The sequence below is a fragment of the Onychostoma macrolepis genome, chromosome 05 (assembly GCF_012432095.1).
Source record: "Onychostoma macrolepis isolate SWU-2019 chromosome 05, ASM1243209v1, whole genome shotgun sequence".
Taxonomy (NCBI): Eukaryota; Metazoa; Chordata; class Actinopteri; order Cypriniformes; family Cyprinidae; genus Onychostoma; species Onychostoma macrolepis.
In genome coordinates, this window is record NC_081159.1 from 21449973 (window position 1) to 21474488 (window position 24516).

The 24516-nt window shown below is 39.9% G+C and overlaps 1 protein-coding gene across 1 annotated transcript; it reads left to right on the forward strand.

The window, feature by feature from the left end:
* Positions 1 to 8863: 8863 nt before the first annotated feature.
* On the forward strand, positions 8864 to 22898 carry LOC131541301 (uncharacterized). The gene is made up of 2 exons (XM_058776974.1): positions 8864 to 10292; positions 21950 to 22898. Exons 1-2 carry the CDS (start codon positions 9679 to 9681, stop codon positions 22122 to 22124), a joined length of 789 nt encoding a protein of 262 aa, XP_058632957.1. The 5' UTR covers positions 8864 to 9678; the 3' UTR covers positions 22125 to 22898.
* Positions 22899 to 24516: the final 1618 nt, after the last annotated feature.

Consider the following 24516-nt stretch of genomic DNA (forward strand, 5'->3'; position numbering starts at 1 on the left):
CAATTGGTGATGTGAATATGAAGATTGAGGTTTGCTCAGTAATAGTGAGGAAGTAGTTTCAGGAAGTGAACTTTGATCACAATTGTCGTCGTGTGGAAAGATGTGCAAAAGTGTGAAAAAAAAACAGTGCAGTTAAAAATTATTTGCACACTTTTTTTTAAATGTCAATCTAGCAATATAAGGCTGTGCATGAATGCAGTGTTTGTTTTAATTTAAGTAGCATTTCCTTCTAAAAATGTTAATGTATTAAAGTTATGTGTTTATAAGATGTTAGCATTGAAACCTCGGTGACCTTGCACACAGAGCACATTTCCCATGGTAAGCAGCCACAGTAGCATATGTATGCAATATCGCCCAACATTAGTTATGAGTTATTAGATTAATTTTGCCATCACATAACAGTTCATTTTAACAGATCTGAAAATGAATAAAGTTTGTAATCTATGATTTAGATTTTTTTTTTCTTAACAAAATAGTATAGTTTTTTTAATATCGGCTGCTGAAATACTCTACAAAAAACATTCTGTGATTGTCTAAAAGTTTATAAACAAAATAACATGCTTGTATATTTTGTGTGTTTCTTTAGCATTATGTCTACAGTATAATAATTATACAGTATGTAGTTCCTCTTTAGTAGTGCTTGTGCATTTCCCCCTTGCATGCTATGTGTGTTTTGTATTTAGATTTTCAGACATGAGTCAGCTCATCAGAGCAACAATATCCATGAATAAACTGTCTACAAAAGCAATGTCAATAACAGCTCACGTTTTTACAAAGCAATGACCTTCAACCTAATGTCATCCTTATTCTTAAACTGCACACATAAATCCAAGGCTGTGGGGAAAAATTGGTAAGAAATTTAATTTTGAACCTTTGGATGGGTTCTGTTCTGAGGTCAGGACAATGCTAAGATACAGTATATTCATGCAGAATTGCTTAGTGTTTCCTGCACTGTGCACAAGTGTAGTCTATACATCATGCTAATACATCCATCCAGAAGGCTGGTGTAGTGATCGGATAGCTCCCTCTAGCACACAGAGAGCTGGAATCACTGGGAATGCAAAACAGGAACGTTCATCACCTTCTCTATAGGAGTACTGACTTATTTATTGCCTCAGATGATTTCATGCATAAATGTGCCAGAGGAAATTTCTAAGGCAGCAAGTAACCACTTCACCTTCACTGATGCTGGAACTGGCATGACTGCTGTAGAAATAAATGTAGAAGAATATCATGTATGATATAGGCCTAAGTATGTTTTAACTAGATTGCACAATATGCATAACACATACCGTTTATAAAAACGTTGGTATCTGTGGTTTACGGGGACACAAATTTGTTTAATGACATGGGTATGACAGAGGTATTACAATTTGAAGGTGTTTTATGAGGACATGTAATTCAAAAGGCTTAAAAAACATACTAAATGGTGTAAGTGTTTCCTGTAAGAGGTAGGTTTAGGTGTAGGGTTGGTGTAGGGCAATAGCACATACAGTTTGTACAGTATAAAATTCATTACGCCTATGGAGAGTCCCCATAAACCACAGATACCAACCTGTGTGTGTGTGTGTGTGTGTGTGTGTGTATGATTTACCACCCACATTATATATACTGTGTATATATATATATATATATATATATATATATATATTTTTTTTTTTTTTTTTTTCTATTCATATCTTCATCTACTCCCTGTTTGGATGCTACATGATTATTTGTCATTGAAATATGATTTAAAAAAAACCCTCTTGCCATTTTTAGACTTGAATAAAAAATACTTTGCATACAGTATGTATTTAAATTTAGATCAGTGACGTTAATGCAAACACTTCGCTGTAACTTGCCACCCATACTGGTCTTGCTAAACAGCCTCCAGCGAGGCAAGCGGGCATGTTATGATTACTCTTGTGGTTTGTTGGGACAAAGTAATGAGATTCTGTTTTGGAACTGAGACAATTTCAAATTGAGGCCTTTGTTTCAGCAAATATGATATATTCCATGCAGCAGGTTGAAACAAAACACACACACACACACAGAGAGAGAGAGAATGACATAGAAAACGCTGTAAACAAGCAAATTAAATTGGTGCCTGAGGTGTGGTGAATTCTTCCTGCAATAATGCAAAATTAATTTTCACTGTGTCAGAGATGTCTCTGATTTATTGTTTGCTGAACTGATATAGAATAAGGAGAGAACTAAATCAGATGACGCTGCATACCTATCTAATTTCATCAACAGAATGGAGTGTGACTTTTACCATGACCTTCAAGAGCAGAGCATATACACTGCAGGAGACCTTCAGATGCAATATATCTTGGCATGTCAACTTAAAGACTTTCTTATTGAGCAAACACAATTGATTGATATGCATGTCAATAACTATTTGAAGAGTGATCTGTTTGTTTGTATGAACGCAAGGAATACATCCATGTGATTGGCTGGTGAGAAGCGTAAGGCGAAGCAAGCGGAAGAGGAATGGAACACATCTAAGGACACGACACGTGATGAAAAGAGGACAGACAAGAAGTAGACAGATGGACATGGAAAGAGGTGAAGGGAAGAAAAGAGAGACTGATGAGACAGGTGGAGGATAAATGAAGAGAGAATGAGGGAAATAACGAGTAGCCCGTTAATTGGATTTGTGATACGCTTAATTAAATCAGCCTTCTGTCCTGTTGTGGAGATACTGACAGATCAATGTCAGCATACCTGTACAGTATGTGTCAAAAGTTTGGACACCCCTTACTGAATGTTGCTCATGACCTTTAGGTCCTTTTTTTTACTAAAGGCTTATGCTTTAATGCTTGAAATTAGTTTTACTTAAATCCATGCAGGAAACTCAATTAACCCATTTTTGAAAATATATGCTAAATATTCACTGCCGTTTTACTGATGGTGTGCAATAGCAAACAAACATGGTTCAACTCGGTTTATTACCATAAACAGTTACAATAGCCAATTGAGGAAATATGAATTGCTCAAAAGACTCGTTCTTTTTATGTTCTTCAGTTAAACAGCCATACCAAGCAGAGAGTTCTTGAGGAGTCTTAGTATCCAATCGAATTCTGCAAATCAAATCATCTAGAATATTTTTTTCAATCAACAGTAAACAAGAAGCTCATTTTATCTCCCCCAAGATCTTGGTAAAAATATCCTTACTCTAATTTTCACACTCTTTCAGTCATGACACGACACACTTGATCCCATCAGTTTCCTCTGAGTCATCAAACTGAAATCCCTTGGTAGCTGAGTGACCTAAATATCTCCAGGAGACTGGCAGCATAACAGGTGATGGAGGAGAAAAAGCCATATGAATGAGATTACAGCTAGCTGGCAGGGTCTCAGACCTTACGGCCTTCTTGGCGGGTTCAACTGGCCTGTGGATCAGGTGGCTATATGACAAGGAGGAAATATCATGTGCTTTCAACAAGTTTTTGTTTAGAAGTTTGCTGAAGGAGATCTACAATACCTAAGCTATCTGTTTGCATTCCCATTTAACACGATGCCAATTTTTTAAATAAATGTTATTATATTATAAATCACTTCGTGTTAAAACATCTAATATAATTAAATATTTGCAGAGAATGTCACTTGGAATAGAGTTGTTGACATATTTGGTCACACTTTATTTTAAGGTCTAATTCTCGCTATTAACAAAACCATTAACTACAAATTTTGTCTAAGGAAACTTCTAATTGGCTGCTTATTAATAGTAAGGTAGTTGTTTAGGTAGTTTAGGTATTGGGTAGGATTAGGTATGTACAATATGGTCATGCAGAATATGTGCTTTATAAGTACTAATATATTATAGGCATGTTAATAAGCAACTACTTAATAGTGAGAATTGGTCCCTATACTAAAGTGTTACCACATATTTTTGTGTGCTAACCCAGAAGGTAGCATCACCCTGATGGTTCCCTCAACAAAAACTCAATAGGTTTACATATGAAGAGTTCAGCTGCAAAAGCTGTGCAATTTGAATTTTTCTTCTAAAATGAAAATTTTTATAAGGCTCCTATGTGTAGGTTCAGTAATTTCACTTTAATGGCAATGAATAGGTTCTTTTAATTGTCATTAAAGTGAAATAAATGAATGTAAACGTAGGAGCCTGAGAAAAATGCAAATTTTATGACACTTAGAGGCTTTTGCATCTGAACTCTTCCTATTATTGTAAAAAATAACCTCTGTGACCAACAAATGTTTATGATTCTTACACATTTTGTTCAGCGTGATAATCTTAACGAATGAACACAATATAATGACTTTTTAAAAGCCTACAATGTGGTTGCATTGCTTCCATGTCACCACCATTAAGCTTCAAACAACTCTTTGATCTAGTGACATTCTCCATTCATTCATTTGTTCATTCAGCTTTTGTATTCCTTGAAAAAAGTCAAACCAGTTTACATGAGGGTGAGTACATGATGGCAGAATTCTCAGTTTTGGGTTCCTATTGCTTTAGAGGACAAGCAGGCCATCTGCATGTGGTGAAAACTGAGAGAAGACCACATAGATTCTCGAACTTCACATCCCTCAACATATTTATCACAGTTCACACACAGACCTGTTGTTATAAGATCACGCTTCTCAGAGATGCTGATGAGAAACAACCAAGACACTGAGAGGTGTTTTAACACCTCCCACATATCTCAGGGTCACCACCCTTGCAGAAGTGGGCTTTGTCTTAACTTGTGAGGCGGTTCTAGTCACATCTCAGACATGTGATTTTTTTTTTTATTTCCCAACTTGGGAAACGCATGTTTGTGACGCAGCTGTCGGCAGTTTTAAATACATCCTCATTGTCTGTGATGTTTATTCGTCGGAGGACCCTGAATAGAGTCTTTAAAGCATATCTGTCATCATGTTCAAAATAGTAATAGCATGCAGTGCTCTTTAAAAGGTATCGCTGGCGAATCCAATTTTGTGTTCTAGTTCTTTTTTAACAGTCGCCCTCAGGTCATACCTCCAGCTTTGACTCAGCCGCTGAGAGGAAGCTGCTGTTTTATCATAGATAACAGCACTATTAGCTCAGGTCTAGGCATCACAGGAAGACTTTAAGACTGGTGTCGTGTGGATTTTCACATTTTCTGGACTGTTTTTAGCGGTTTAGGTAATTGGTGACGCACATCAGGAGATTCATCCCCGTCTGCCCACCTTCGCACCAAAACATCAGTGCGTATAAATAGCAAGCGTGTCTTGGTGCTATTATTACCTGCGACCTCTTCCCAGAGCTGGAAATGCGGATTGATCCAGCTGTCTCCCCCTGAGAAGCAATGGGAGGGCTGCAAGAGGTCAGGCCACTCTTTTTAATTGCATACGGCTCAGGTTAGATAGGATACTGACATAAATGATCGGTTTCAACTTAATAGATCTAATTTGTTGTCATAGAAATGATACATTTCTCCATTATTGTACATGTATTTGCATAAAAAGAATGGAAAAACACACAACCTAATATCATTATGGACTCAAATTACACATTGTTCAGAATATTTCATATATTTTTAAATGTTTTTAAAAGAGGTCTCTTACTGTATGCTTAGCAGGACATTTATTCAATCTATAAAACAGTAAAAACAGAAATATAGCAAAACATTATAGCAATTTAAAATAACAGTTTTCTATTATAATCTATTTTAAAATGAGATTATTCCAGTCTTTAGTGTCACGTGATTCTTCTAATATCATTCTAATATGCTGATTTGGTGCTTAAGAAACATTGATTATCAATGTTTAAATCAGTTGTGCTATTTATTTCAGGATTCTTTGATGAATAGAAAGTTTAAAAGAACAGCATTTATTTGAAATATAAATCTTTTGTGACTTTACTTCCACTTTTGATCAGTTTAAGATATTAGAGGATATAGAAATTACCAAAATTAAGAAAACTTTGAAACAGCATTCATTAAGAAATGAAAATGGTAGAACAACAATTATAAAAGATTATTTACCTAATTTGATGTTCTGAATCTTTCACAGTCATGATGCCCTACAGTATCAAATCTGAAAAATATTACTCAGTATTTAAATTATTGATCCATGATACACTATGATTCACTCTGCTTCCTCCGAGACCTCACCCACAATAATCTTGGTTGGTTTATGTACACAACTCCACATTCATTTTTCACACCAAAAGCACATTTCATACGAAAATCAAATATAGCTTCTGTGTTACTCTGTCTACTGAAATTTCAAAGTCATATATTCTCTACAAATTCTGTGATGAATTCACCAAATGTAATGTTTAGAGTTAAATTTCTAATTATTCAATTTATCTTTTTCTTTTTCATTCCAGGCATTTATTTGCAAAACCCTGAACGGTATGAACTTTACATGTGACGACAAATAAAACGTATCAAAGTATTAAGTGTAAATAACTCAAGCATAAGTCATAGCATAACGCAAAAACACTAAGTGCAAATTAGCCTTGAAGGTCTAATTTAGCCTTTAAAAATATTAACTTTTTGTTTCATGTGTTGTATGATGGCCTATAAGGATTAATCAAAGCTTCTTAGTACTTAGCTTCAATTACTTCCTGTAAATATAATGTAGCAACATGTCATTGCTCTGTTTAGCTAGATTCTGATATGATGATTTATGTAACTCAGACATAACCAATCAGGTCAGGACTGTTTGGCTTGGTTTCACAGCTCAGTTGGAGGACCAGCTCCAGTTCCTTGGAGGAAAAGAGGGAGGATAAGGAAAGATCCATAAGGAAAACTCAATTTAGCTGCTCATTTTCACTTTTATCCGCCCTCTGTGCCACCTGTACGTCAGAAGGGGGCCCAGTGGTGGGTAAACGCGTCAGGCCCAGCTGTCATTTACCCAAGCCTGTCTGCTGTGATCCCTCCATGGGCCACTTTAATTACTCGTCACCTCCTCCTCTGTCCCTGTGCTGCCTTTTTCTCCAACCAGTCTGGTGAGATGGGTCACACAGCAGGTGCTGGTAATTACTCATCCAGAATCCTTCAGTGTGTCCAACAGCATGAAAAAAACTTTGGCCCTTTTTCCATCTAGTGCACGGCCTGTCAGGACCCAGATGACCTGCTTGTTCAACATGGCTGAAATATCATTGACATTATATGGCTAGAGGCTTTTATTATCTTTATGTAAATACGGACGCACAAGCAGCCTCAAACGAGCCAACTGAACAGCAGTACTCAATGTACATACTGTGCACATATACATTACAGTAATTACCCTGAGCATGTATGTCAAACTGTGTGTGTGTGTGTGAGAGAGAGAGAGAGAGAGAGAGAGAGAGAGACAGAGAGAGAACGCATTTCAGCTTTGTTTCTTTTTTTCTGTTGTAAATGTATGTTGCACATTTTTATGCCTGATGACAGGGGTAGAGGACTCCCACATAAAGCACTGTCATGATAATAGCGTTCCATCCAGAGCCAAACTGTTTCAAACCCACCATGGAAAACACACTGCATCTGAATTTGAATTTGGGGAAGCCTCAGTGCTTTATATGGGAGCCCACTACCCCTGTCATCAAGGCATCAAGATGTGCAACAAACAAACAAAAAAAATTCAAAAGCTGAAATGTGTTCTCTCTCTCTCTCTTTCTCTCACACACACAGAGCTTGACATACATGTTCAGGACAAGTTCTGTAATCCTACTGTGTGTGTACAGTATGTACATTGTGCACTGCTGTTCAGTTGGCATGTTTGGGGCCAAATTTCTTTGTATTTTTGATCCTTTTTTAAATATGTAAAACAATTTATTTTATTTGGAAGAATTTGTCTGTCTTTTATCAGATTCACCAACTGTTATAACATCTCTAGTACTTTTCTTTCAGGAAGCCAAAGCTAAGTTAAAGCTTCTGATTGCAAAGCAGTACGAGAGTTTTTTTTTTGTTTTTTTTGACTGCATCAATAATACTTTAGCACGAATTTGGCTATATTCCCCAACATCAGCTCTCACTATCTTTTCACAGGCAAGTAATTTCGTAGAGGAATCTTAAAATCGAAAAAAAAAAAAAATGAAGGGGTTACCTACAGCATTCATCGGGTCTTTCTCTTCCAACTTACGCCTCTTTCACACATCCTCCGTTTGCAGTGCGTATGCGGTCCGTGTGCGTTAGGTATGCGGTGCAGAAGCGTGACGGATATGAGGTGTGATTTATGCACTTTTTGCTGATTGCTTATGGCGAGTGGTATGTGACATGGATTACCTGCCGAAGTCGACAGTCATGTATTTTTACGTGTGAGAAGGGAACGTCGCCTCAACAGACTCGTGATAAGACGTCGCCTCAACAGACGCGTGAAGCCAAATACCTCAAATAGTGTTCAGTTGAATTATTTTCGGTTTTACATTATTATTTTACTACAAATTATACACCAACACAGCTGAAAATTAATTGTATTTTCACAATAACATCTTACAGACACAAATTCGCACATAAATTCATTAATTATTTAACATTATTCTGATATGTGCCATTCTGAGGTTTTACTTTTGATATGTTGGGTATATGTTAATAATTTTACTTAACGCTCTGTTATGGTGCTCATAGTAGTCCTGTTTGCAGAGTCAAGTCGACCATAAAATGTGCGAGTATTAGGTCAGGAGATGAGTCTATACATCATGTTGGTCAAGAGAAGGTGATGAAACGGTATTTTAATAGAATTGTTAGGTCCATTTTGAAACATATTAAATTGGGCTGTCTCTAACGATTATTTTGTTAAATGAGCAATCTACTGATGATTTGTTTTTTTTATGTATTAAAGATAGACTTAAATGAACAGTAGCTTAAAAATCTTTAAAAATAGACTTAAATAACTGTAACGATGAGGAACTAATAATTGGTTTAAATAAAACATCAAAAGCGAGTAATCATATGGTTTCATTGAACAACACTGTTAAAATACATAAAGAAATATACATCTATACGTGGCGCCTGCAGGTGTACGGCTGGACGCACTGTGCGTACCATGAGCGCTCAGACTGACCTGAAATTTGCCCCGCAAACATTTCAGCAATTATAGGCTCGTGTCCCGTATTTCTGTCGACTGAACCAGCCATGCCATTTGTCACGAATCCAGTCTGTGCACTTCCGTTCATTCACCACCAGAGGTCACTCGCTCACCACATTGACTCACACCATACATAACACTGGACTCCATTTCCCATCATTCATTGCACTGATTGCACACACAGCTGATTGCACTAATCACAAGCACACCTGATCCCACACACACACTGATCACACTCCCTACTTAAGCCATGGACTTTCTCTCCCTCATCGCCGAGTATTGTATGCGTTTACCGCTCACCTAGCCGTAGCAACGCTACAGAGCCCCTGTTAGTTTGGATTGTGTTTTCCCCGTGTTTGTTCTACCCGTGTTTCCTGGATTATCCCTTGCCTTGCTGTCTGGACACTGTTTGCCCCCTATTGGATTCTAGCCCATGTTCCCTGGATTATCTCTCTGCCTTGCCCACTGGATACTGTTTGCCGATCGTTGACCTTCGCTTGCCCTAGGATTACTCTTTGTCTTGTCCCTGCCATACCTGTTTGCCATTGCTTGACCCTGCCTGTATTTATGACCATGCCTGTTAATAAAAGCTTGCATTTGGATCCGCACGTCTCACGTCTCGTCAGCCCCGTTACAGAATACTCTGCCACATGAGGATCCAGCAGCTTTTCCAGCAATGGACCCTGGTCAGGTATGGATCCTTTCAACCAGCTGCTCGATCTACAACAGGGGAGTCTTTCCATTGAGGAGTACGTCACTCAATTTTGTGTGATCTCGGATAAGGTACCTTTTGATGAGGTGGTATTAAAGGACATTTTTTGTTTTGGACTGAATGAGCCCGTAAAGTCTTGGTTACCTGAAGGAAAGTTTAATGTCAGTTTAAAGGATTTTATAGACTATGCTTTGCTGTGTGCTGGCTCTTCGTTTACTGTGGGTGTCGCGGAAGAGGAACACAACACCGTGTCTGTGACTAAAATGGTAGCGACACCAGAGTCCGTTCACAAAATGGCGGCCACAACAACACCCCGTCATGTCATTGCTGTCAGTAAAGAACTAAGTCAAGTCTCAGTTAATGTCAGAGAGTCAAGTCAATCCATAGTTGATCTTAAAGAACCAAGTCAAGTCACAGCTGATCTTAACGAGTCACTTCACGTCTCAGTTGATCTCCTAAAGTCAAGTCACGTCTCCGCTGCCCGTCCAGAGTCACCGCAGCACGTCTCCGCTGACCGTCCAGAGTCACAGGGTCACGTCTCCGCTGACCGTCCAGAGCCACAGCCCGTCACGGCTGACACACCCAGATCATCAAGGTCAGTCTTCCATTATACCGGTTTGATGTCTAGTTTGAGGGATGTACCGCTGGTGTCGGCACGCGCAGCTGGTATCCCCAAACCCACTCACTCTAACCCTCCTGTTCTTTTGCATATTCCCCTGTCCGAAGCGCTTCCCCTGATGGGAATCGCTTTATGTTGCGTTTGGGCTGCGTACACCACCGCAGAACTGCCCGAGGTGGTGGCACACGTTGCAGAACCTCCAGAAGCGGCGGGGCTCGCCTCAGCCCCTTGTATGGTGGTGGTGCCCTGCAATGTTCTCTCGGTCTGTCGAGTTGCGGTCGAGGAGACCGTTACCGCTGTAGAACTTCCAGAGGTGGCGGCAACCGCTGCAGAACCTCCGGAGGTGTCAGTGGTATCCACTCACCAACTCTCGTCTTGCTCTGCCACGGCCACGGAGGCCATCCTTGATTCCTCATTCTGTCCTGTCACGGCTCACAGGAAGCGTTTGTCCGAACTCAAATGGTTTTGCAAGGGAACGCAAAAGTTTCTCGAGGGAACGCAAAGTTTCTCGAGGGAACGTAAAAGTTTTGCGAGAGAACGCAAAACATTTGAAAAATTTTTTCCTCCCACCCTGAATTTTTTTTCCACTCACCCCGAATTTTTCCCACCACAATGTCCTGTAAAGGGCTCCATAGTGGTGAGATCGGGTTAGACTACAATTAATTTGTAGCCTATTTTACAAACAGGAATAGGCTACAACGAATTCATGACAATGTTTTACATTCAAGCTACCCGTAAAATTTATAGTGAAAAGTTCTTTAAAATCATCTGGAATGCAATAAAGTAATTTTAAATCTGTTTTTAAAGCATTTGCTGCATGGACTAAAAAAAAATAGGCTAATAAATAATTCACATATCAGACAAAATAATATAAAAATCACAATATAAAAAGAGCAACATAAAAATCAGAAAAAAAATGTATCCTTATTTTTATATTTTAGACGGTGATGAAAAAATCAATTGCCATCTCCTCATTGGACGTGCCTTTAGAGAGAAATGCATCTTTACGGATTACATAATGAAATCATTTTTGGTTTCGATTTGAATTATTTCGTTTTAAAGTAGTAATGTAAAGCTTTCTATAGATATATTTATCATATTTGTGACTCAATTCGTTGAGTTTCAGTTCATCATTGTGAAGCGCTCCTGTTTAAGACGAGATGGCAAGCGCATCCTCTGTTTTCCTATTTATTTTATAAAGGCACAACATTTTGCTGACATTGTGAATGCACACAAATAAAAGTACAGTTCCGAATAATGTATTACTCTTACCTTTTATGAGCAAAAATTACTGCGTATTTTAAGTAGTTTCCACTATCAAGAAAAAAATGCACGTGACAGCTCTGGCGCCTCCATGTCCTGCAAAGTGCGCTTCAGCTTCCACTCTTCACACAAACGATTAGATATGCACCTAGCGCACATTTATATAGTTTAAACATTTAAACTAACATTGTGATGTGTGAACTGTTTATATCTATAGATTTTATTTTAGGCAAGTCGTGATGATTTGAGAAGGCTAAATTGCTCAAACATAGGCTATGATCAGCTCACTGTCTGCTGCTGGCCGCTTGGTCGTTACTTAAAAAAAAAAAAAAAAAAAAAACTTACATTCACAAAAAGTGCTCCAAACGTTTTTCTAAATTAACTTTATAAAAAAACAAAACGAAATATAATCACTACCATTGCCTGACCGACTCAAAGAAAAGGCACGAAGCCGCAGCGCATAACCCATACCATACAGGATTTTAGAAAGATCGCAAAGCACTTGGTGTGTGATCTTACCACAACGTGGCTTTCAGAAAGTGCACAGAGACTAGCGTGCACACTTACCATAACATGGATTTGAAACACCGTTCTGGAGAGCGGAGAACCCAACTCTCAGCATGAGAGGGAACTCAGACGCTCAGAAGGGAGCTCCATGCTCATAGGTGACCCTCTATGGCGAGGGGAGCAATGCTAGCTCGACCGACAAACATAGCTCTGGAGAGCGGAGAACCCAACTCTCAGCATGAGAGGGAACTCAGATGCTCCGAAGGGAGGGCCATGCTCATAGGTGACCCTCTATGGCGAGGGGAGCAATGCTAGCTCGACCAACGAACATAGCTCTGGAGAGCGGAGAACCCAACTCTCAGCATAAGAGGGAACTCAGACGCTCAGAAGGGAGCTGCATGCTCATAGGTGACCCTCATGGTGAGGGGAGCAACGCCAGCTCGACCCACAAGGAGAGCATATGGGACACAGAGCTTTGGGGGAGCGGAGAACCCAACTCTCAGCATGAGAGGGAACTCAGACGCTCAGAAGGGAGCGGCATGCTCATAGGTGACCCTCTATGGCGAGGGGAGCAATGCTAGCTCGACCAACGAACATAGCTCTGGAGAGCGGAGAACCCAACTCTCAGCATGAGAGGGAACTCAGACGCTCAGAAGGGAGCTGCATGCCCATAGGTGACCCTCTATGATGAGGGGAGCAATGCTAACTCTACCAACAAGGAGAGCAACCCAACAGGGAGGCATAGAGAGGCCTAACAACCTGAGGCTGCTGATGACAGAGCTCTGGAGAGTGGAGAACTGAACTCTCAGCATGAGAGGGATCTCAGACGCTCCGATGGGAGCGGCATGCTCATAGGTGACCCTCAATGGTGAGGGGAGCAACGCCAGCTCTACCAACAAGGAGAGCATAGGGCTGAATGACAGAACTTTGGAGAGCGGAGAACTGAACTCTCAGCATGAGAGGTAATTCAGATGCTCGGAAGGGAGCAGCATGCTCATAGGTGAACCTCTAAGGTGAGGGGAGCCATGCTAGCTCAAACAGCTATGGGGGAGGGTTCTATCACAGAGCTCTGGGGAATGGAGAACTCCACTCTCACAAAGAGAGGGAACTCAGATGCTCAGAAGGGAGTGGCATGCTCATAGGTGACCCTCTAAGGTGAGGGGAGCAAAGCTAGCTCGACCACTGGCCTAAAAAACCGGTAAGCCCTCCAGAGAAGCTGCCACAAAACTTATTAGCTATTTACTTAAACCCTAGCAGGGGAGACGCACACTCTAGGCAAGGGCTCAGGGAGATTGCTACTTAAAAACCCTCGGAAGGGGAGCAGTCCCTAAGCTAGCACATAGATATCCTCAGATAGCCATGCACCTTCTCAAACCAAAGAAACTGAAGTAAAAAGACCCGCAGGTCCTGGAACTGCAGTGTTGCAAGAGTGGAACACATAAATACCAGTAAACTGTAGAACTGGATCGTACTCACCCATCCATGGTTCCTGCGCATGAGATCAGTCCCGGAGGCGAAATCCGAAGAATCGGGTCCAGACCATCAGTAAGGTAGTTTCTATGAAACATTTAACTTATCCAAAACATCATAAGTCCAGCATAGAGACTGCAATGATTTTAAGGCAAGGCAAGGCAAGTTTATTTATATAGCACATTTCATACACAATGGTAATTCAAAGTGCTTTACATAAAAGGAAGTAAAATAGTCATTAAAAATAATAAGAAATTAAAAATAATAAAAATCAACAATAAAAACAAAGTGATTTTAAAAATTGATTTTAAAAATGTAAATCATTTAAGAATAGAAAGTGATTATACATAGTGCAATCAGTTCGGACGTAGCACAGTGCTCATTCAACAAATGCACAGCTAAACAGATGAGTTTTGAGTCTGGATTTAAATGTGGCTAATGTTTTAGCACATCTGATATCTTCTGGAAGCTGGTTCCAACTGCGGGCGGCATAATAGCTAAAAGCAGACTCCCCTTGTTTTGTGTGAACCCTTGGTATTTCTAACTGACTCGATCCTAATGATCTGAGTGGTCTGTTAGGTTTATATTCAGTGAGCATATCTCCAATGTATTTAGGTCCTAGGCCATTTAGAGACTTATAAACGAGTAAAAGTACTTTTAAAATCAATCCTAAATGTAACTGGAAGCCAGTGTAAGGACCTGAGGACTGGTGTAATATGCTCAAATTTTCTGGTTCTAGTCAGAATCCTGGCAGCAGCGTTCTGGATGAGCTGCAGCTGTCTAATGGTCTTCTTTGGAAGGCCGGTGAGGAGACCATTACAATAATCCACCCTGCTGGTGATAAAGGCATGAACCAGTTTCTCCAAGTCTTGACTGGAAACAAAACATCTAATTCTTGCAATGTTTTTGAGATGATAGTATGCTGATTTAGTTACTGCTTTGACATGACTACTAAAACTAAGGTCTGTCTCCAGAAACACCCCTAGATTTTTGACTTGGTTTTTAGTTGATTGACCCCTAGAGTCAAGGTATGCATTCACCTTGATAACTTCATCTTTGTTTCCAAATGCAATGACTTCAGTTTTCTCCTTATTTAACTGAAGAAAGTTCTGGGACAGTTTATTTCATCAATGCATTGGCAGAGGGAGTCAATGGGGCTGTAGTCATTTGGAGATAAGGCTAGGTAAATCTGCGTATCATCAGCATAGCTGTGGTAGGCAATTTGGTTCTTTCTCATTATTTGACTTAGTGGGAGCATATACAGGCTAAACAAGAGCGGTGCAAGAATTGAGCCTTGTGGGACTCCGCATGTCATGGACGTCCACTTAGACTTATGCTCTCCTATACTCACATAATAACCTCTCCCTTCTAAGTATGACCTGAACCATTTGAGTACCATCCCAGAAAGCCCAATCCAGGTTTCCAGTCTCTCTAGAAGTATGTTATGATCAACAGTGTCAAACGCAGCACTAAGATCTAGTAGTACCAGAACTGATATTTTGCCTGAATCAGAATTGAAGCGAATATAATTTATCATCTTAATGAGTGCTGTCTCTGTGCTATGATGTGCTCGGAAACCAGATTGAAAATTGTCCAGGTATCCATTTAAGTTTAAGTAGTTGTTCAGCTGATTAAAAACTACCTTTTCAATAATCTTACCTATGAACGAAAGATTTGATATTGGTCTATAGTTGTTCAACATTGTGTTATCAAGATTGCGCTTTTTCAGAAGGGCTTAACAACTGCAGTTTTCAGGGAGTTTGGAAAAGTCCCAGAAAGAAGTGAAGCGTTCACCACTTCTAAGAGATCTGCTTCTAAACAGTTAAGCACACTTTTGAAAAAAGATGTGGGAAGTGTGTCAAGATCGCAGGTTGATGATTTAAGGTGCTGTACTATTTCTTTCAAAATTTTGCAATCAATTGCTTCAAAAACCGACATAGTCACTACTTTTTGAAATTGCGGTCGAATCTGTGTGACCTCTGCAAAAGTAGATATGCCAATCTCCTTTCTGATATTATTAATCTACTCCGAAAAGAAGGAAGCAAACTCATTGCATTTACTGTCGGAGAGCATTTCACTGGGAATCTGACTTGGTGGGTTTGTCAGTCTCTCCACAGTAGCAAAAAGAGTGCGAGAGTTGTTTAAGTTACTGTTTATAAGGTTTGAGAAGAAGGTCTGTCTAGCTGTGGCTAGTTCCACATTGAAAGCATGAAGGCTGTCTTTATAGATGCTATAGTGAATTTCAAGTTTTGTCTTCCGCCACATCCGCTCAGCTTTTCTGCATTGTCTTTTCATACTCTGAACTGCTGTTGATTTTCTCCATGGTGATTTTTGTCTGCCATTCTTCTTGCAGACCCTTGTCGGAGCAATATCATCAATAACATTCTTAACTTTTGAGTTAAAGGAATCCAGGAGAAGATCAACAGAGTCTGCAGAAATGCTTGGTGTTAAAGATATAACCTTCATAAATGGCGCACTAGTGTTCTCATTAATGCATCTCTTTCTGACAGAGACAGATCTAGATTCAGTGGTAACAGAGATCAATATATCAAAGAAAATACAGAAGTGATCAAATAGTGCTACATCCTTAACAACAATGGATGAAATGTTTAGACCTTTACTGATGAGTAAATCTAGAGTGTGTCCACGATTGTGTGTGGGTTCATGCACATGCTGGATCAGATCAAAAGTGTTTAAAACAGTAATAATTTATTTTGCAGTTTTGATTTCTGCATTATCTATGTGAATATTAAAATCCCCTGCAATAGTAAAACAGTCAAACTCTGACAAAATCATTGATAACAGTTCTGTGAACTCTTCAACAAAGGCTGGAGAGTATTTTGGAGGCCTGTAAATAATGATAAACAGAATGCGTGGAGCACCTTTCAGCACAATACCTAGGTATTCAAAAGACAAATACTGACCAAATGACACTTGCTTGCATTGATAAACATCTTTAAATAGAGCAGCTACACCTCCACCTCTCCTAACAGTCCTGCAGACACTTGTAAAGTTAGGAGGGGCTGTTTCATTTAGGACTGTTGCACTGCAGCTGTCTTCAAGCCATGTTTCATTTAGAAACATAAAATCTAGGTTGTTTGTGGTTATAAAATCATTGATCAGAAATGATTTATTTTTTAGTGAGCGAATGTTTAAAAATGCTAACTTGATGGAATTACATTTTGTCTCTACAGCAATCTTAGATTGACGCATTACAGGCCGCAGATTAGATGGGTCAGCCGTACGGCTTGAGAAGGCCTTAGACTTTCTATCACGTGATAAAACCGAAATATAGAAGGCTACAGGCACACTGGGTTCCCGCTTGTTCTGTGAACATTTGTGAGTGTTGCTGCTAATATAGCGGGGACCCGACACATATCACTGAGAGCTGTTATCAGTTGTTTTTGGTTCACCTACAGCCGATGGAGGAGGGTTTGGGCCCTGGCGTTGTGGCAGTGGTCGGAGAGCTCTCACAGGAGGAGGAGGGAGATCTGGGCCTGCTGTCTTTGGTGGTTGTGGGACCCGCCGTTTTTTAGTTGATATCTGGGGGCTTGCAGCGAACGAGTGGGAGAGTTTGGTCCTAACATACACCAGTTCCTCCATTTTCTGTGAGAAGCTTAGAAGTGGAGATTCTGGAGAGCGGGATAGTGTGTCTGGCGAGCGGGGCTCTGGCTCTGGTGTTTCCGTTGGCTGTGATCTGTTGTCCTGGCTTCCCTGGCTGTTTTCCAGATAGTTGTCCTTGGGTGCTGAGTCTTGGAGCTGATGTAGTACGTCACAGTCTGTTTGTGATGAGCTGTGTGGGCAGGGCTCAGCTGGGATAGTCTCTGTGAGGAGAGCTTGTTTTGGCTGCGTGGTGTTATCAGTGTCCTTGTGGGACGTGTCAACCACAAGATGACTCTGAGGCTGACATGAAGTCCTGTGGTCACTCATATTCTGTCCAGGTGTGTGTGTGCCATTGAGGCCGAGTGGATTGGCACACGCCACTGAAGGATGACGGAGGGAGAAATAGATATTGTCCTTTAGCACTCTCGCACCAAGTTTGTTTGGGTGGAAGCCGTCCAGTTTAAACGGTTGTCTATGGCCCCAGAAAATATTGAAGTTGTCGATGAAGTTGACTCCTTTTGAACTGCAGGTTCTTTGTAGCCATGTATTCAGCCCAAGCAGCCGTGAAAACATGTTAGTTCCCCTTGCTGGGAGTGGTCCACTGATGAACAACTGAATTTCAAGTCTTTGAAGTGTTTCAAAGAGTTCACTGAAATCCTTCTTAAGCAGTTCTGACTGCTCTTTCCGAATATCGTTCTTCCCCACATGGATGATGATTCGATTTGCAGTCTTGTGCTTCATCAGAATGTTCCGAAGTTCCTTTGGTCACGGCTTCTGCTCACAGCGAGGTACGCGACGATCGACACGACTGATTGCTTAGTTAGCGAAGTAAATGCATAAATCACACCTCATACACGGACTCATTGTGCTTTCACACAGGACGCGTTTGCAGTCCGCTCCTGATCCGCGGCTGTTTATCACAGACACAACATATATCCATTATTTTGATTTCAAATCCAAATGTTGTTAGCATATACTTAAAAGAGGATCACTACAGTGCTGAAAAAGCACTTTATCACAATTACACAATCTTTCAAAGACATATTCACATTTAAACTCAATTAATATAAACAACGTATTAAATGCATTTGGCTATATTTGTATATTAAGTTGCTCAAGCAAGTGGAAACACATTTAAACACAGCATAGCCTACGTTGTGTTAGGCTATCACAAATATTTTAAATTAAAACTTACCACTGACAGAAACAGTCGGCTCTTGTGCCTTTTACATTTAAATCTTTTAAACGTTGTTAGCCTATAGCTACTGAAAGTGTTTTTTCAGCATTGTGATCCTCTTTTATCACAGTACAGTTACACAATCTTTCATAGACCGATAAACTCAATTGATATAAACAACGTATTCAGTGCATTTGGCTTCTAGATTTGTAGGCTATATTAAGTTGCTCGAGCAAGTGGAAACACATTTAAACACCGCATATAGCCTATATTTTAAATTAAAACTTACCACTGACAGAAACAGTCAGTGTGAACGCTCCGATCCATTAACATGGGTGCGGGAGAAAATACGCACTGCAAACGGAGCATGTTTGAAACAGGCGTTACACTCCATGTGCGCGCGCGCATCCATGTTGCTTAGTAACGAACCCCCTTGCTGCAGAATCGTGTAATTTAAATGGAAACTACAACATCCTAATTTCTGATTGGCTGGTAGATGGCATTTAACTCTATAACTCGAGAGTCGAGAGAGCTATGAACTTGGCAGAAAACTTACCTCCGTATTCCCTCATCTATTAATTGTATAGTAGTAATTGTAGCGGGACAAGTTATCCCTTCTCAGCGTGAGAAATACAAGGTGTGGCGTGAGAGCGTGTGAACTGGTTGAAATGCGTGAGACTTGAGAGCCCTGCCTGTGTTACCCCTTCTTTGGATTAATAAAGACTGTTCTTCGCGACTCTCCTTCATCTCCACGTTCCTCGACTCCACACAGTAGTCACAGTGACCGTTATTTGAATGTATTATCTAATCATGAACACACTGGTATGTAGTGCAAACAGTTTTACTGTTTACTGCACATTATTCTTCTCGTTATGAACCGGAAGTCTCACCCATAGGCTTCTGTGTTGAAGGTGGATAATCATTCTTGATGTGAAATAAAAAGTACAGTAGGGAAAATAATTATTTGATCCCCTGCTGATTTTGCAAGTTTGCCCACTTAAAAAAAAAAAAGGAAAAAAAGATCATTTTTATGGTAGGTTTATTTTAACTGATAGAGACAGAATATCAAACAAAAAATTAAAATAAAAACGTAGCTTACAAATGTTAAAAAAGGATTTACATTTTAGTTAGTCAAATAAGTATTTGATCCCCTACCAACCAGCAGGAATTTTGGCTCCCACAGCTTGGTTATGTGCACATGTGGAACATAGATTAGTCCTGTCACTTTAAGAAGATCCTCCTAATGGTGTGTATAAAAGACACCTGTCCATAGACTCTGTATCTTCCTTTCCAACCTCTCCACTACTGTGGCCAAGACCAAAGAGCTGTCAGTGGACATCAGGGACAAGATTGTAGACCTGCACAAGGCTGGGATGGACTACAAGACCATCAGCAAGAAGCTTGGTGAGAAGGAGACAACTGTTAGTGCGACTATTCAGAAATGGAAGAAATACAAAACAACCATCGATCGGCCTTAGTCTGGAGCTCCGTGCAAGATCACATGTAGTCACATGTACAGTCCCGTCTGAAGTTTGCCAATGAACATCTAAATGATTCAGAGAAGGCTTGGGAGAATGTGCTGTGGTCAGATGAGACCAAAATTGAGCTCTTTGCCATCAACTCGACTCGTCGTGTTTGGAGGAAGAGAAATGCTGACTATCACCCCAAGAACACCATACCTGCAGTCAAGCACGGAGGTGGAAACATTATGCTTTGGGGCTGTTTTTCTGCTAAGGGTACACGACAACTTTACCACATTGAGGGGTAAATGGACGGGGCCATGTACTGTGAAATCTTGGACGAGAAGCTCAGCCAGAACACTGAAGATGGGTCATGGATGGGTCTTCCAGCATGACAGTGACCCGAAACACACTGCCAAGGCAACAAAGGAGTGGCTCAAGAAGAAGCACATTAAGGTCCTGGAGTGGCCTAGTCAGTCTCCAGACCTTAATCCCATAGAAAATCTGTGGAGGGAGCTGAAACGTCGAGTTTCCAAGAGACAGCTAAGAAACCTTAATGACTTGGAGAGGATCTGCAAAGAGGAGTGGACCAAAATCCCTCCTGAGATGTGTGCAAACCTGGTGACCAGCTACAAGAAACGTCTTCCCTCTGTGCTTGCCAACAAGGGTTTCTGCACCAAGTACTAAGTTATGTTTTGCTTGAGGATCAAATACTTATTTGACTTATTAAAATGTAAATATTTTTTTAACATTTGTATGCTGCTTTTTTTTCTGGATTTTTTTGTTTGATATTCTGTCTCTATCAGTTAAAATAAACCTTCCATAAAAATGATAAACCCTTCTTTTTTTTTCTTCTTTTTTTTAAGTGGGCAAACTTACAAAATCAGCAGGGGATCAAATTATTATTTTCCCCACTGTATATATTTTCAGGATGATATTTTATTCATATTTACAATTCTTATTTTTCACAGTATAAGTGGTTATTTGTAAAATGAAATATATGAACGAATGACACATTTATATCGTGCTTTATTGTGTATTGCTGTACACCCAAAGCGCTTTACAATCATGTGGGGGGTCTCTCCTCAACCACCACCAGTGTGCAGCATCCACTTAGATGATATGACGGCAGCCACAGGACAACAGCGCCAGTGCGCTCACCACACACCAGCTACAGGTGGAGAGGAGAGAGACATAGAGCCAATCAAGTGGATGGGGATTATTAGGAAGCCATGATTGACGAGGGCCAGTGGTGGGAATTTGGCCTAGGACACTCTTTTCAAGAAGTGTCATGGGATTTTTAATGACCACAGAGAGTCAGGACCTCGGTTTAACGTCTCATCCGAAAGATGTTGCTTTTTGACAGTATAGTGTCCCCGTCACTATACTGGGGTGTTAGGACCCACACAGACCACAGGGTGAGCACCCCCTGCTGGTCTCACTAACACCTCTTACAGCAGCAACCTAGTTTTCCCAGGAGGTCTCCCATCCAGGTACTGGCCAGGCTCAACCCTGCTTTGCTTCAGTGGGCAACTAGTCTTGGGCTGCATGGTGATATGGCTGTAGGCTTATAATTTAGCTTTCTTTATAGAAAGGGGCTCTTCGCAAGGGGATCATCATATTTGGGGGTCCAAAGCAGCAAAAAGTCTCTTTTCTGAACAAATCTGGTTGAATAAAATTTACATAGAGGCAGCATACTAACACACTAACTTTTCACAGTCTCCCCCCCCTCCCCCCTCTAAATGCTTATTCAAAGCAACTGAGGAACCTTGAAATTGTAATCTTAGAAATTATTACACCATGCCATTTCTGCTACTAAATAACATTTTCTGCTCATGGTAGTAAAATAGAAAAATGTTGCACGATAAAGCTCATTTATGGACTCGCTGAAAACAAGAACACCCTAGGATAAAGACTAGACATAACACATAACAAAATTAAAAAGAAAAGCAGAATTGCATGAAATAAAATACACCATGATACTAATTAAGTAACACTTCATAATGTTTTATTTAAATGAATTTTATTATAACTTACAATCACAGTATGTAAGCCATATTAAAGAATTTACACTTTTCAGTATAGACATGATAAAAATCAATGAAATTTCAGTTCCTCCTTTTTCTGATTCATTTATTCTATTGATCCTACAGTGGCAACATATGCTGTCTTCAAGTGAGCGACTCAGGAGACCAACTGACCCTCATGCAAGCGTATGCCATTGAGCGGAGGCTGGAGATGATCCAACTTTATCTGGGCACTGATCCAATTACCTGCTCATGCTTTTATTGCTTTAAAAAAAGTACAGGATTGGGAAGGAATATGTGACCTATCAGATACCGAAGAGGCACCATGAAATGCCCTTGGCTGTGTGCACATAACCCCACTGGAGTCCCAACTCAGTTTATCTTTGGCTTTGTGTGTCCCATTTATTCTTTTTATGCAAGTGCAGTTCACACCATATTGGTCTGATAGCCAATATGTCATGCCCCCTTTTTCCACATTCTCCAGTGCTTAAGCATTTCCCCCTCATTTGGTTCAATCTATTGTTGATCTGGTCTGTCGCGCTTGTGGAATGTATTGATCTGTATCACTCATGACCTGCTTTTCTCTAAATGCCTACTTAATCAAGGATAAACTGCACTACCCCGAAGGACTTCAGTCATGTCGCACTCGAGAGACAGCGACTAGACCCTGTTTTGCCGGAACTCTGCCAAATTGACACCCCTGCACAATTATATTTACCCGGCTTAAATATAGAAACGATCAACAAAATCTGCGCAACAGATTTCCAGTTTCTTTCTCTGGTGTACTTTCTCTAACAATTTTTATGTCCGTGTCTCATTTTTGGATTGGTTGGCATCAAGTAGCTCCATGCCAAAACGCATCTCAGAAGAGAAAGCAGTCTCTCCAGACTACAGAACGGAAAGTTGTCTTTGGATAAGAAGTAGAGAGTTGGAGAGATGTAGAGGCATATGGAATTACAAGTCTTACATCCCAATGGTGATTAGAAATGAAATCTCAAAGAGAGAAAATTTGTCTTAAAATTTAGTATAAATTCATGATAACATTTAGAACCAACTGAAACCACATGCGCACAAAAATCACTTACTCCTAGTGGACTTTTTAATTAATTGATATACTTATTTTGCCTATGCAATAAATAATTGACTCTAGTCTAAATTCTTAAAATATGAAGAAGCAAATGCATGACAAAGGTTGTCCCAATTTGAAGGCTCCTTCAAATGCGACCTTGAAATGCATGAAAGACCCAACTATTGGCTCCTTCGCAGCCTAGAATGTCCCAAGATTTCATTAGAGCCAGCGATTATTTATTTATTTATTTATTTATTTATTTTTGAAAAAAAAAGGACCAAGATAAACTTATTTAGACAGATTGTAAACCCTGTTTTGTTTTCAGACAGTTCAATAACCCTTGTGGTCAAGCCGAGCATGGTTGATAATCCTGATTTATCAATATTCGAATGAGGTGCGTATGTGCTAATTTTGCTGTAAGATTTTATGCACACACAAATAGGCTACAATACAAAATTTACGTCACACAACAGAATAGAACTGAACTTTGTGTATCTCAACACTTTTTCTTTTTTTTAAAGTTCAAACTTCTTTTAGCTTAACACGTGTTAAAATAGCTGTGATCAGTGTGAGAAGGTGAGAAGAGAACAGTGGGTTCCACTGTATTTTTATCTATGGGATTTCGTGTTCTCTCCAGCTCTTCAAAAATAGTACTTGGTTTGAGGATATGAGCCACAAATCTCTACCAACAAATCTGATGTGTGCAACAGATTTATTTGCCTTTCAAATCTCTACACTTTCGTTGCCAGACAGCTCGCAGTAAAGATTCTCCAGCCTCTCGTCTCATTGGCTGCAGTTAGGCTGTTCTTGTGCCAACTCCAACTACTCTTTCTAAACCTTCAACCTTCAAATCCACACACAGATTTCTGAGACCTTATCCAGCTTTTTTTCATCAGTCTGTAGAGTTTAAAAGCCATCTTAAAAGGGCTATAAACCATCGCCCTGAACTACACCAAATGATGTCTTTAGAGGCATTATTTAAACTGTCCCATTATACCAACTAGGCCCATAACGTCTCTCCTCCCTTCAGCATAACTGCTGAACTGTTATTCTCTCTGTTAAAAGGCTTTTGTGAGCTAGCCAGGGTCTCGTATCTGATTAGATTATGACTTTAAGTGGAGCTCTGGGCTGTGACTTTGAATATGTTGCCAGAAGGTAGTTAATCTTGAAGATAGCTGGAGGTGAAAAGGACAAAGGAAGGAGAGGCGCCGCAATACTAATCAGCTCAAAAGTCAATCAAAACCGAAGACTCAGCCATGGGGAAAATTTCAAAGTGATGGGAGGCAGATTTTTGAGGATGTGACATCAGGCCAATAAAAAAAACAGTCACTCATGCCAAATAGAAACATTAAACAACTCAGAAACATAAAATAATCACTGTATCTACATCAGTGGGGATTCAAATACAATTGTTTCTCTACTTTGTGGTTATATCTGCTTAAATCACTTTGCATGTCTTCCAGACAAACTTCTAAAAAGACTGTCTTTAGTGAGTCAAAAATCATTCAAACATTGATTCATTGCAAAATTCAAGAATATGTTAGTGATAAGAAAGAAAGAAAGAAAGTCTTTATAAAATGTCTCAAGAAGTGTTGTGGTCATAAAGAGAGGCTTTCTTTTTTAT